Genomic DNA, 13585 nt, shown 5'->3' with positions numbered 1-13585 from the left:
TAAAGTTCCAAGGGGCTGCAATTGCAACTCTAAGTGTGGCATAGAGACCATTCCCTAACTCCCCCACTGCTCAGAGGGCTGGAGGCAGCTTTCCCCCAGCAGTCTCAGCTGGCTGTAGCTGAGCTGTGAGATGTGCTCTCCCCTCCCTCCCTGCTCCTTTGATGGTGAGAACACACATCAACACCCACTGACCCTGCACCATGCTGCCTGTACAGCTGCTGCTGCTGAGATCTGCCAAGACCCCATTTTGCTTCAAATCTATGGTCTAAAGGCCTAGAGGAGACAGGAGTTGTTGAGAGTACCGAGTGCTACTCAAGAGATGGCCTTGGTTTGCAATCCATCTACAGGGACTGGTGGAAATCAGGGATCTTACAGCTGCTTGGGAAAACGTGGCCAGCCCTACCAGTCTCTCCTGGGGCAACAAACCCAGCTCCCACACTCCTCTTTTCTGATGGAAAAGCTCCCAAGGAAAAATATAGCAACTCCTTTTTACTCACCCATGCTAAAAGACAAAAAATAATTAAAGAGCCTTTGGTCCTAAGGTGTCAATGCTGTAAATGTAGGTGGGGTAGATTCAAAGAAGACCTCTCTGCCCTAGGGAAGGGGTAACACCAGTGATCCTGGAGAATTCCATACAGGAGACAGCTGCCCTCTTAGCAGCTGACTGAGCATTCCCCTTGGCATGTCCTGCCCCATCTCAAGGGCCTCAGCCTTGCTACCTGCTGTTTGAGATTGCAATGTCTACAAGAGATAAGATTCTTCCATGAACACCATGTCCCAAACTTAAATTCTTGTATATTAGAGTTTACTGACGTCTGTGAGAATGGCAATACCCTTTCATTGACATCAACTAAAAAGAAAGCTAGATCTTTAACTGGTCAAACCGTTAAGATTTTAACTTAACTGTTTTATAAAATTTTCAAAACTAAATGTTCAAAAGTATATATTATAACAAAAGACTACCCTAGAATAAATACAAAGGTCAGCACGTTGCTCAATTCCAATATTATTTTTTGTTAGGGTCAGAATCTCTTCCCCAATATTCATCTCAACTTGACTTTGGCAAAGTTTTTTCAGCCAGGTAGTTCCACATGCTCTCATGCTGTATTTTTCTGTGGAGCTCTTCAAACAAATTTTAGCCCTGTATTTAGTCTGGGGACCATCTATTATTCTATATTGTATATATTTCCTACCTATATACAAATTGTTTCAAGAAAAATAATCAATTAAGACTTTAAAAGACATTTAATGGATGGAACAAATACCATCTTTTTAATATTTCTGCTGGGTTGACTCATATAAAAAGAATTCAGTTCCACTGTCAATCCAAAATATACTTTATCTCATTAATGATTATTCTATGAGATATCTGAATTGTCATTGGGCCACTTATAAATGCAATATTAAAGACAAACAAAATTTTATTTTTATATTATATTTCAGACAATGACATTTAAAATGATATTAGATTTGTGTGAAGGTTTTAAAATATAAATCTTCTTTGTACAGCCCATTAATATATTATGCTTCACTGAAATTAACATAAAAATATATCTTTAAATTGCTCTGTTATTTCTCATAAAAACCAGGGGGAATGTTTTATACCAGATACTGCCAAATATTTGTGTTCCCTAAAAGAAGGTATGCCTTGGAGGGAGGCAAAACAGAATAGTGGTGCATTTTCCAGCTGTCAGACAGGAGATGTCCCTTTCAGTAGAAACTGCACTGGAAAGAGGAAGAGAGCTCAGGCTGGGGACAGGGACAAGAGGGGGACAACAGCTTGCTCTGTCTCAGCAAGCCAGGGGTCTGGGAAAAGGATTGCTGAAACGAGACCAGATGGAAAAGAGCAAAATGCCCTGTCACTCATGTCTCCACAGACATGAGATGGACAGAAACAGCAGTTTTGTCATGTCATCGGCTCGTAATGGTGAAAACAGACAAAATTACACCTGAGTGTAGCTTTCATTAATTGTGCAAGCCAACTGCCTAGCTGCTAAGCTAAGATAGCAGAGAGGATTATCAGCTAAATCAAGAAGCCACAGAGAACTTTTTTTTTTTAGGGGAGTAAAAAGTTCAGCAAAACTTCTGCTTGCCAATAATTCGTATAATTTAGAGGAACTGGATTTTGTCCTCTTCCTCCCCCCAGAGAAATAAGGGCTGCAAATGGAGTTAACACTGACAGTGCTAAAGGGAAAGCAGAACCATGCGACTCTTCCCCAGCCAGCAATTCTTTTAACGTGTCTCAGCTCTGACTGCAATTTTCAGTTCCTCCCATCTCAGGCTGATATTGCCAGATGTTACAAATCACAGCACAGGTGGGGATTGAGGAAAAGGGCAGGGAAGGATTTCTCAGACATATCCCACTATCCATTACAGAACATGACAAAACCACAGTTTTATCCTCAGTGCTACCTGGAAAATTATTCCAAAGCCAGATTTTCTGCAGTGAAAGGGTAGTGCATTAAACCATGGATCAGCTGTTCAGAGAGTAATAAATATTGGCAGATTATAGATTCTTTTCCCTGACTGTAGGAAGAGGCCAACACATTTTTCATTAAAATCCTATTCCATCTTTGAGTGAAAGTCTGATGTGCTGCTTTAGTGCAGTTGTTATTCTTCCACAGGGAAGCAGGATGGTGCTGAACAGACAATTCTGCTCATCCCCTTCACAAGCTTTCCAGCATTTTCCTCGCTGAATACATGTATTAAGCCTTCTCAATCACACTACTCCAAGAGGCATTTTGGCTTTCTCCTTTTAGGCAGGGAAGTGACAGGAATGTGCCGACGAAAGGACTCATGCAGTACTTGCACGGCCTATGAAAATCTGCCTTTTTTATAAAAACCTAGAAAAAACCCTTAATTCTAACTAGTAACTCATAACTATGGCTAAGAATTCTGAGGAAGGCATTTGTTGAAAGCAGGGCAAGGAAGAAAAGTAGATTTTACGCCACTATTCTGGCAGGACCACAAACAAGATTTAAAAATAACAATACAAATTTTGGAAGCACTAAAAAATACATTTCAGTGCACTTCAATTATTAACACTGACGGAGGTTTTCCAATATGACAAGCTAATACCTTGGACGGACTGCTCCATTTCTTAAAAGTTATTCTTAAAATTTCACAAAACATATTAAAACATTCCCAGAAAAAAAAAAAAAAAAAAAAAAAGAAAGAAAGTACACTGTCTCTATGCTCAGGCTTCAAAAAAATAATAAGGATTATTTTACAGGGAGGGAGGAAACGCAGCATTACCACCACCTAGGCTGTACGCTTACACTTTATGTTATACCAAAAGCTTGCAGATCCAAATAAGACTCTGATCAAAGAGTACTCATAACTTAATCTGATACATACAGAAACGTCATGTACAAATTACAACCCTTCTAGTTTCCTTGTGACAATCTACTGTAAAGCAAATTTTATCTACATGTATTTTAAATAACATCACCAGAAAAATAAAAAGTTTATCAAATGAAAACATGTTTCAATTAGACCATGCTTTTTTTTTTTTAAAATCATGCTCAATTTATACAGTAAGTCAAGTTCATACTCATTTTTCTTTTCTTTTTTTTTTTTTTTTTAAACAAAGATTCAAAACCGCTGATTGTAAACTCACTGAGGAGGCTGCAGTTTATTCTGGCTCTTTTTTGATTGTTCGCACTTTTTCCAGAAGTCCATGCACTTCTCCATTCACACCACCATGCTGATGAGAGGTGTTACTCCCCATATGGCTGTTGTAAGGGCTTCTTAAGTTACTAAAAGGAGTTTTAAGTTCTGTGTCAGATGTCAACTCCTCTTTGATTGTAACACGAGTCGAACTCTCGGTAAATGAAGGTTCATTCCAAATTTCTTTGTCGTGTGCTTCTTGGCTGCTGGCAGAGCTGCCGCCTTTCTGTAACATGTAGTACAATATTGGATTGGTTTTGGTCAGTCTTGGAGAGTCTTTCTCATAGTCATTCTTGTCCATGCCCGTGATCACCCATCTGATGGGCCCCTTCTCACTGGGCACGGAACACATGCTGAACTGGTCAGACTCCAGTCTGGACACCGTACTCCCCAAATGTTCAGGGAAGGGGGAGCTGGCTGGACTTTTTACTGCTACAGGATACTGAAATGTTCTGTGATCTACACAACTGTTCTGCTGCACAGGGCTTCCCACCAAGGATCTTACTGAAGAAATGGTGAATTCAGGTTTATTGATTGTTGCACTGGTTTTGTTTCCTTTTTTCTTGCCCTCTGTTAGCATGTTATTCCTATGTTGTGACAGATCTCTCTCACAGTTTTCTGAGAGAAGCAGCTGTTTCAACACATTAAAGCCTTTACTATCTCTAGACCAACTCCTATTTTCAGTTTCACTATTTGAACCATGACTTACAGCATATTTAAATTCAGCATCACTTCTGCTGAACTTCAGTTCTTGCTGGTTAAGCAAAGGTCCGTACAGTGCCTCAGTAGGAGAAGCGTGATTGTTTCCAGCATCAGACACATTACTTTTCATCTTTTTTAATGGGCTTTCCAAAGGCTCAGCATGAAGCTTCCTCTTCTTTGGTACTGTGCAAAGACTCTTGGATTCAAGGTGTGTCAGTTCATTGTTTCGGTGACTCCTGTCCAGCTCATCTGCAGGGTAATTGTCTTGATTCTGTCTCAGCAACCTACTTAGCAGGCCATTTTTGGAAAAAGAGAAATCTTGAGGTGAAAGAGGCTCAGATTTCACCTCCTCGGATGCTGGAGAAGCAGCTGTGTTTCTCTGCAGTGAATGAACAAACCCTTGGAATTTGTTACCCTTGCATTCTCTTGCTTGTTGTGCATTTGAATTATAAGGAACATTTGATTCGTCAGATGGTTCGGTTTTTATTTTCACCGTCAATATTTGCTCATTCAAAGCCTTGTCTGTCTGTTCTTGAGAACTTTCATCTCTTAAAAGCAGCCTCTCTTTCTTTTCACTTTTACCTTTATTGGGAGTTCCCAGAAGCAGCTGAAGGACAGTGCGCCTTTCAAGGAGATTTTCTATTTCCGAACCTGGAAGTCCTTGTTCAGCGGGTGCGGGCTGACAACTGAATATTTTGTTATTTTCTTCATGCATACTCAATTTATTCGTAAGCAGAGGGCTGTTCAATCTATCAATCAAGCCCACAGGTTTATCCATATTCCCTGCCAGCAACTGCTTGCCAGCTCTTTGTTCCTCACTCGACATGGAATTCTGCATGCCACACTGAGCCAGGTTCTGCAGCAGCTTGCTGGCACTGAATGCCGAGGAGTTCTGGGGACTATCGGTCCTGCTCAGCTTAGCTCCTTGTATTTCTTTGCTTTTGGACAGGTCTATCAAGTGTTTAGATGCAGAATTCATCAGTCTGTCTGGCTGGATGCTGCAGGCGTAGGGTGGCGAGCTGCGCTTGACAGCCAGCGACTGGTGCGAGAGATTTATAGGAGAGTCTGCTTTTGTAGAAGCCAGCAAGGGTGGAGTGCTTAACGGAGTCATTCGGTTGGCACTGGGACTGTCACTAACAGGAGTCCTTTTCCCAGTCTGTACAGTGAATTTTGCCACATCAGCTGTACTGTGTGGTCCCTGAGGATCATTACTCTTGTCTACCTGCTCTTCACTCTTATGCCCAAGTAACAGCTGAAGCAGCGTTACTTTCTGGTGGGGATTCAGCTTCGAAGCTTTCGGAGTGTCTTTCTCTTCCTTGATCTCTGGACAGGAAACTTTTGGATCCCAGTTACGAAGCAAGGACTGAGTCAGGTTATCCAGTGATGCAGGTGGACCTGCATCTGGTTTATCTGTTCTCTGTTTAAAGGACAGGTCTATAGGAAGACAGTTAGAATGGGAGCTTTCATCATCACTGCTGTCTTCTGTAAAACTGGGATTGTTGTCTGAATACTCATCAACAGTTGTTGGTGTGCTGCTGTCTTCAAAAATGCTGGCTCTCTCACTCTGCTCACGTCCTTTCATGTGCTTGGTGGTATTCTGGCTTTTCAGCAGATGCAAGAGCAAACTGTTGCTGGGAGAGGTTTTCAGGTTACTCCTTTCCACAGTACTTTTGCATCCCACGGTTTTGGGAGGCGAGTGCATGATTCCCACTGAACTCTGAAACGGTGCCATACTGCCTTTGCTAGCAACTGTTTTGGGGGATGATCCTGCTTGACCATTGAGATGGCTTGTCATTCCTTTGGCCAAACCAAACTGGCCTACGTCCTTCTGAGCACTTTCTTGTAACCTGGCCATCGCTGCAAGTCTCTCGCTTGCAATCTGATTGGCATTTTGTGCTTTTAAAGCATGTTCCCTGGAGTACTGCTGCAAGTGGGCTTCACTGGAAAGGAGCAAAGCCAGCTGGCTGCACGCTACGCTGGGCTTGGGCGAAGCAGCAGGACTGGATCGTTTCTCTACCATGCTTGCAACAGCTTGCAATCTTGCAGCACACGACAGGGGCTCATTCATCACCTTAGGGCTGCTCTGCACCGCATGAGGAGACTCTATAAACCTCTCTTTGGGCAGGTTCTTAGTGATGTCAGGCAGGCTGTTATCCAGCTTCTGGTCTTTTGCTTTGCTCTTCTTCAGCAGAGTCTTCAGGTGGCTGGATGCAACACCATAGCACCTCAAATCTTTCTCCACTTGCAAAGAATCATGGCTAAGAGAATACCCCTGCTCCTTAAGACTCTGTCTTATCTGCTGTGACAGAGCAACGCTCTGCAGCCTAGAGCTGAAAGACTGAAGCAAAGAGGCAAGTAATGTGCTATCCTGTTTGCCTTTAGGCACATTTTCAACCATGCCAGCCAACAAAGCTTCCTTTTTTCCATCTAAATCCACAATGGAATCAGACAACCGCCTTCTCTTTGCTGCATTCCAGTCTTCTGAAGACTGCAACAGTCTTGCTTTTTTGAGGTGCAGCATGCCAGATCCTCGATATGTACTTGTGTTAAGAACTGGACCATTACTCTGACAGCTGGGAAATATATTTCCTGAAATCTTAAAGTTTTGATCCTCCCCACTATGCCCAGTGGACTTTTTGTCAACTGCAGTACCTGAGCCTCCTGCTGCTTGATGCATTAGTAATCCCTCTAGGTAAGTTAGAACAACAGAATCCTGGTGCATCTCAGAGCCAAGCTCTTCTCCATGAGTCATGTTCAATAAAAGTTTCCAAAAAGGCTCTGTTTCTGTTCACTTCAAAGACTAGTTTTGCTCAATCAAGATGCAGAGTTAATAACAGGTAGATGTTTACAGTGTTTTCTTAGAGACCTTCAGAAACAACAGAAAATGTATTATCCTAGACAGGCTTCTCCCAGTGTACACTGTTTGATGAGACAGGTTTCCAATCATAGCAATCAGCTGATATCTAGGATATTTATGGACAATGTCTAGGAGGAGCTCTCAAAACATGGTTTCACAGAAAAAAAGTTCCATTAAGTATTTGCTGCCTTCTTTCTTCAGGAAGCCAGCTTGCTTTTCCTCCTTTTCCATCTCCACCAAGGACATAAAATTCCTAAGTCAGAAACACAAAACAAAAAACAAAGAAAATATTTAGGATTAAGGCATAACTGCATAAGACATTTTTTCTTTTAAAAAAAATAATCCAAACCCCCCCCCCCACATTTTCTTAGGCAGAGATTCAGGATATATAAACAACACACACATTCCAGAAGAAACTAAAAATCAAATAAAGGATAAAATACATGGTATCAAATTTAAAGAACTTCATGAAAACAATTCTGAGACAAAGTTTTATAAAAAATTAAGCTTATTTATCAAAAGCACAACTACTACAAGCCTTCACTGAATTTCATTATTCTGCAGCTAAAAATAAGGAATAGCAAACCTGAGAGGAAAAACTTGAGTGACTCTAAACAATTAAAAAAAAAAATCCACTGAATTTTACTTCTTCTGTTAACATAAATACACAGGACACACAGCCTATCACAGTCAAATTGAACTAATGGGAAAAGGCAGGCCTAAAGTCAATGTTTTGTTTCACACTGCATATGTTTATAAATAAGAGAATAGACAGCACCATATATATGAGTACATATTTGTTTGGCAGGTGGATGATGTTGCTGAAAGTAGAAACAAAGCTCTTAGTGCTGCCCAGGACTAAGAACCAATGCAAAATCCAGTATGGTAACAAAACAGGGGTGAAATCTGTTGTTCTTTGAACACCAAAACACCACAAGTTATTAGAACAATCATGGGATAAGAGTGGGGAAAAGGTTGCTTATGCTCCTGATGCAACATAAATCCTGGCATCAGAATCCTCCCTTCCCTCGAGGATTTTCAGCTTTACATTCTTTCTGTAGGTGAAACATAGGATGGCAAAACCAAACCAAACCAGCTCTTCTCTGCAGTCTTGTTATTCTTCAAGAGTGTATAATATCTCTACTAAATACCTCCTTGGATGGGGCAGTGTGGAATAAAAAGCTGTTTTTAAATGCACAGTAACAGCATCTGTGCAGGATTGAACTCTTCAGTTTTACTTATAGGGCTGGTCAATGGCAGCGCGAACATTTCAGTCACCACAGCTCAATAATGAGATCATTACACCACACATGAATCCTCCTTCACTCATTCAGTACTAAACTGGCATAAATATTCAACATGAGCAAAGGTAAGTGTCCTTCTGCATATTGAACTCTGCAATTTGCTTTCAGGAGGTAAAACTCCATGGAAAACTTGTATTTACAAGTTTAAAAGGGATGTACACAGATGAAATCCTTGCCTCCTTAAAGTAAATGAATATTTTATGATTGATTTCCCAGAGGCAGGTTTTTAATTCAAAACCTACAGGCAACTAGAAGTCTGAAAATAATCAGGTCTTAAAAATGTAAAGAATAAGAACTACTAAATAGCTGTAATGTTAGCAGTCCTTAATCTCCCAGGGCAAATATTCCCTTATTTGGTTTTAAGTCATATAGAAAAAAACTATAAAAATGGAGCTACTTTAAAAACAAGCAAACAAACAAACAAAAACCACCCCAAACAAAAAATCTAACCAGCAATGCATTGTACAGCACATTGTAGTGTAAATATGTATATCCATACATTTAGATATCAAATGCAAAGCTGTTAGCTATTACTGAGGTCTCACTACTTCTCCCAGAAATACTTGTCCACATTAACATTTATGTAATTACCCACAGAAGAAACAGTGTTCCTTCAAACATGAAACAACTTAAATGTGGATTCAGCTAACTGAAAATTACTGATCATCTTACTATTCCTTCACAAAAACCTCTGTACCTCTGAGTGGGCTTTTGCAGAGTTTCAACCCAAAACCAGAATAAAAACCACAAATAACAAATCCCTAAAAAAAACCCAAAACCAAAAACCGAAACAAGATTTCCAGTGAAAATATCAAGTATCCAGCAACAGTAAGAGCAATACAAATAGATTAATTTCCTCAAACATTTGGGAATGCACTTTATCTGGAGAATATATTTTTCCAGCTACCAAGAGCAAACTCGTTATCTGCAACCAAATTTTCATGTTTCAAACGGTAATGAAGCTGACATTGTGCTGTTATTAAAATGGAACAACTAGCACTTGATACCCTCTGTATTCCATTTAAGACAATAAAACTGAAATTCTGTCAGGATTTCTGACTATCTGGTAAAAGCAAGGCTTGCAGGTCACCTTTAAGATAGAGTCCCAAACAAATGCACCATTAAGCCAACAATTAGTACAACTTTACTCACTATATCTTTGGGTAATTCTAAAAATACAATGCATTTATGCAAATCCCTCAGGTACTCCAAAAGCCTCTTGCAGGAGATGACACTTGTAGCCAGTACAGTTTATATACTCTAACTGTTCTAAGAAGTGTTTTATCACCTTTTGCATTTTTTATTTTATTTTAATTACCCAGTGCTAGGGAAATACTGATAAATTTAATGAAATTGGGTTGCTGAAAAAAGCTTCTTTAAAGAGAAGGAAATCTGAAAAGCACTTAACAGCAATCCTTTTAAAAGGCCTCATTTGATCTAGTGCTCTAACAGGTATTACAGTGTTCAAATCTCTCATGACAATGTCCATCAGAGGTGCAGTCATGCCAAATCCAAACCAGCACTGGAAAACAGTGCTCAGCAGGACACTAAGGCAACCATTTTAAATACATACAGACTGTATATATTTATTATATACATTTATATAAATGTACATTTATATAATTTTATATATAATATGTTTTATATATAATTTATGTTTATTTATATACATTTATATAAATGTATATTATATACAAATGTAATATATACAAATATATAAATGTAATATAGATATACATATATATTTATTAGCTTATTTACTGTAAGCTATATTTTAAATATATACAGACTGTACAAAAGAACTTCCGAGGACCCACTGAAATGTTAATATTTTTTCTTGAAATTAAATATTCAAGAAATTACCAGAGCAAGGAAGGAAAGGAAAAAGAAAAATAAAGAAAAAAAATAAAGGAAAAACAAGTAAAAATAAAAGAAAGTTAAAACAAAAGGCAGAAGAGAAAGAAGAAGTCATACAGATTTCTTATTTCCCAGTAAGGGCTGAAGAAACTGCTAATGCCTACTAACCTCTACACCTAAATATTATATTTAATTACTATGACAAAATAAATTGATAAATTAATGTGCTTTCCTGACCACAACCACTATAAATGCACTTTTTTTTTGTCACTTCTATTATCTTCTCCCACATTTCTGTACCATGAGAATCACCCAATGCAGAACCTCCAGGAGCACCCACCAGCTACAGCTCACTGAGCCATGTTTACCTAGACAAGACTAAAGCAGCAGCAGAATCCACAGCAGCAATGCTGTAACCTGGTGAGACACTCCCCAAGTGAAGCACACCAGGAGAAATCAGCTCTTCAGCCTTTCAAAATGTGCCTAAGAAGAAACTGTAGGCAGTATAGGGAAAATAGGGGAATATTAAAATGTTATTAAAATGTTCACTGAACTGCATGCATCCAGAATTTTAATTCCACTTTTGCAGTTGTTTAAGTTTTTCTTTGTTTGCAAACTACAAATATATTTATTCACCACAACAACTTTATGGGAATAGTAACAACAGACTTTAAGATCCTTTGCTTACCATAAAGTATTACTGCTGCAAAAGATAATGATATCTGGGAACACAGCTTCTGATATGTTAAAGCACAACAGAACCAATTGCTTTTTGCTCCTGAATATTTGTTTTTGATTTTTAAGGAATTCTTTGAATGACTGAAACCCTCAACTGCAAAACCTAACTGGAGACTGAACAAACAGCAGACTTTTAGTTCACCCAATAGATATGCAGTTCCTGCTATTTAAGAAATTATAGACAGCTCATAATTTAACTAGAAAAATCACATTTGTAAGACATTTTTCCAATATCCTAGACTAGCATTTCCAGTTAAATCCTTTTGCTAAATGGAACAGAGAGCCACAGTAAATTAACAACACTAGACTAGCATTATTTGAGTACAAGGGTTACATAACTTATTGGATAATTCAAAACACTTGATATTATCAAGGGGTCTTCTTCTGCAGTCTCAATTCAAGATCATAGGAAAAAAAATCTTACAGAAACCATTAAGGTATTCATTCAGGAAACTGGCAATGGCAGACTGCACACATGAACATTCATTAGAAGACACATTACCCAAACTCATGCGCAGTGTTAAGACTGATTAATTGAGATTGAGATTAGTACATGTTCACACAGATAAAACATTTCTATTAACTACATTTCAGAGTCCTTTCATGACTATTAAACTTCTGTAGAAATTTTATGTACCATTTTTAAGTTGAGATGAATCAAAACATGCATTTGTAAAGCTAAAATCAAACTGGTCTGTGAAACAAAAATCTTCAGTTATTTAATAAATTTGATGTTCTAATGCTTAGCTACTACTGGAAGAGCCAAAAAAAGTCTCTTACTAGCTTCACTGACTTCCCATTCTCATATTCCCAAGTGGAAAGGCTCCAGCCCACCACATCAGCCAATGGCTCAGACTGTCATTTTAATTATTACAGATTTGAGGAATGCACTAGAATGATTACAGTGGCAGCTTGGGATCCAGGGGTCCAATTACTCACTGTGCTGCAGACAGGCTGTCTGACTTCTGGTTTTACTTCTCTGTACCCTGTTTTGCCAGATGGAGTAATAATAGATGGAAACTTGAGAAAGATAACTGAGGATAAATATATTAAAGGCTGTGTGTTACTCAGCAGCTCCAGTACCAGTACTAAGTACCTAAAACACAAGATTTTAAGTGATTTCACATCCTTATGGCTGCCTGCAATGAAATGCTGAAGAGCATAATGAAATTAGGATCTCAAAAAAAAAAATAAAATTAAAAATTCCTAGAGGTACTGGGGATTGCAGCAGAATCTTGCAGTGAACTAAGAATGAGTGAGGGTAATGAGACTTGGTGTCCCAGAATTATTTTGTTATTAAGCTCAATTTGCACACCACCTTTGATTTCAGCAGGAAGGATGTTTTCAGAGCGCTAGTAAAAGCACTTCAGTCTTTAGCTGGCTCTTTTTGCAAAGGTTTTGAGCAGTGAAACAGCCCTGATCAACAACCCTGGCACCAAATGCACAGAGCTGCACAAAGGAGCAGGTACTTCAATGGCACTTAAGCACATGCTTTAAGAGAATCAAGTATTTAAGTGCTTTGCTTTCTGAAATCCACACTTTGTGTCAGAAATCTGTTCAGATGAATGGAGCAGCTGAGACCTCTTCACAGTTTTGATTCAGGCAGCCAAGACATTCTGAAGGTTCCCTTTGCAAAGGTAACTTAGAAAAAGAAAAAAAAAAACCCCAAAAACACCAAACCTGAAACCAACAAAAAACCCCAACAAAAAACACAAAACAAACAAACAAACAAATTAAAAAATCAGATGGGGGAGCAAAACTCAGCAATAAGTGGGTGAATTCTCCCACAGCTGCACACTCAAAAGAACTTGGGAATCCAGAAGCTTTTTTCTACATTTGAACAAAATAAATCAGGCTCCTCTCCTACAACTGCAGGGTATCAGTTTGAGAAAGCAAAAATAAGCTTCTTCCTAGGAGCTTGGCACATTATTCACTCCTCCAAGGCCTGCTGACTGACTCCAAAAGACATTTGAACCACGGGAAGAATAGCCTGTCCGTTTCAGACAGCTCAGTCAGGAGAGGACACACAAGAATCGTGTTGCAGCAGGAGCTCCTGCTGCTGCTGCCAGGAATTCTGAAGAGGTTCCCGAGACTCCGACCCCACCGGAGCTGGGGATGGCATTTCCCATCCTGAGCTGGGGCTGTTCCCTCCAGGCTGGCACGGAGCACACGGCAGCATCGCTCCCTCTGTCAAACACCCCTTGGATAATGCAGGATTAGCCACGGCTGCACGGCCAAATTCTGCATGAGCATAGGAATGGAAAAGCCTTCCCCTCCCTGTGTTTTGTTAAGCTGTGTGCTGCCAAACCCAGCCCCAACCTGACTAAGGTTTAGACAACAGAAAAAGGTGTTTTCTTCACTATGGCAATGGTAGGGGATGTGTAGAAGGGATCAGACCCAAACCAGCCTGATCAAAACCTTCTGATTACTTTAGCAGTTAAACTAATAGGATTCTGAA

The 13585-nt window shown here is 39.4% G+C and overlaps 1 protein-coding gene across 6 annotated transcripts in view; it reads right to left on the bottom strand.

Moving 5' to 3' along the window:
* Window positions 1–1403: 1403 nt before the first annotated feature.
* Window positions 1404–13585, bottom strand: part of NRIP1 (nuclear receptor interacting protein 1) — a 72063-nt gene continuing 59881 nt past the window's right edge. For all 6 annotated transcript variants that reach the window (XM_086883488.1, XM_086883491.1, XM_086883489.1 and 3 more), the window contains one exon: window positions 1404–7481. In XM_086883488.1, coding sequence (XP_086739614.1) covers window positions 3635–7123 — 3489 coding nt within the window. In that variant the 5' untranslated portion in view covers window positions 7124–7481 and the 3' untranslated portion in view covers window positions 1404–3634. The remainder of the gene's footprint in view (window positions 7482–13585) is intronic.

The sequence above is a fragment of the Cyanistes caeruleus genome, chromosome 3 (genome assembly GCF_971803275.1).
Source record: "Cyanistes caeruleus chromosome 3, bCyaCae1.hap1.1, whole genome shotgun sequence".
Taxonomy (NCBI): Eukaryota; Metazoa; Chordata; class Aves; order Passeriformes; family Paridae; genus Cyanistes; species Cyanistes caeruleus.
The sequence above is the reverse complement of the archived record's forward strand: the minus strand, read 5'-3'. Positions and strand labels throughout refer to the sequence as shown.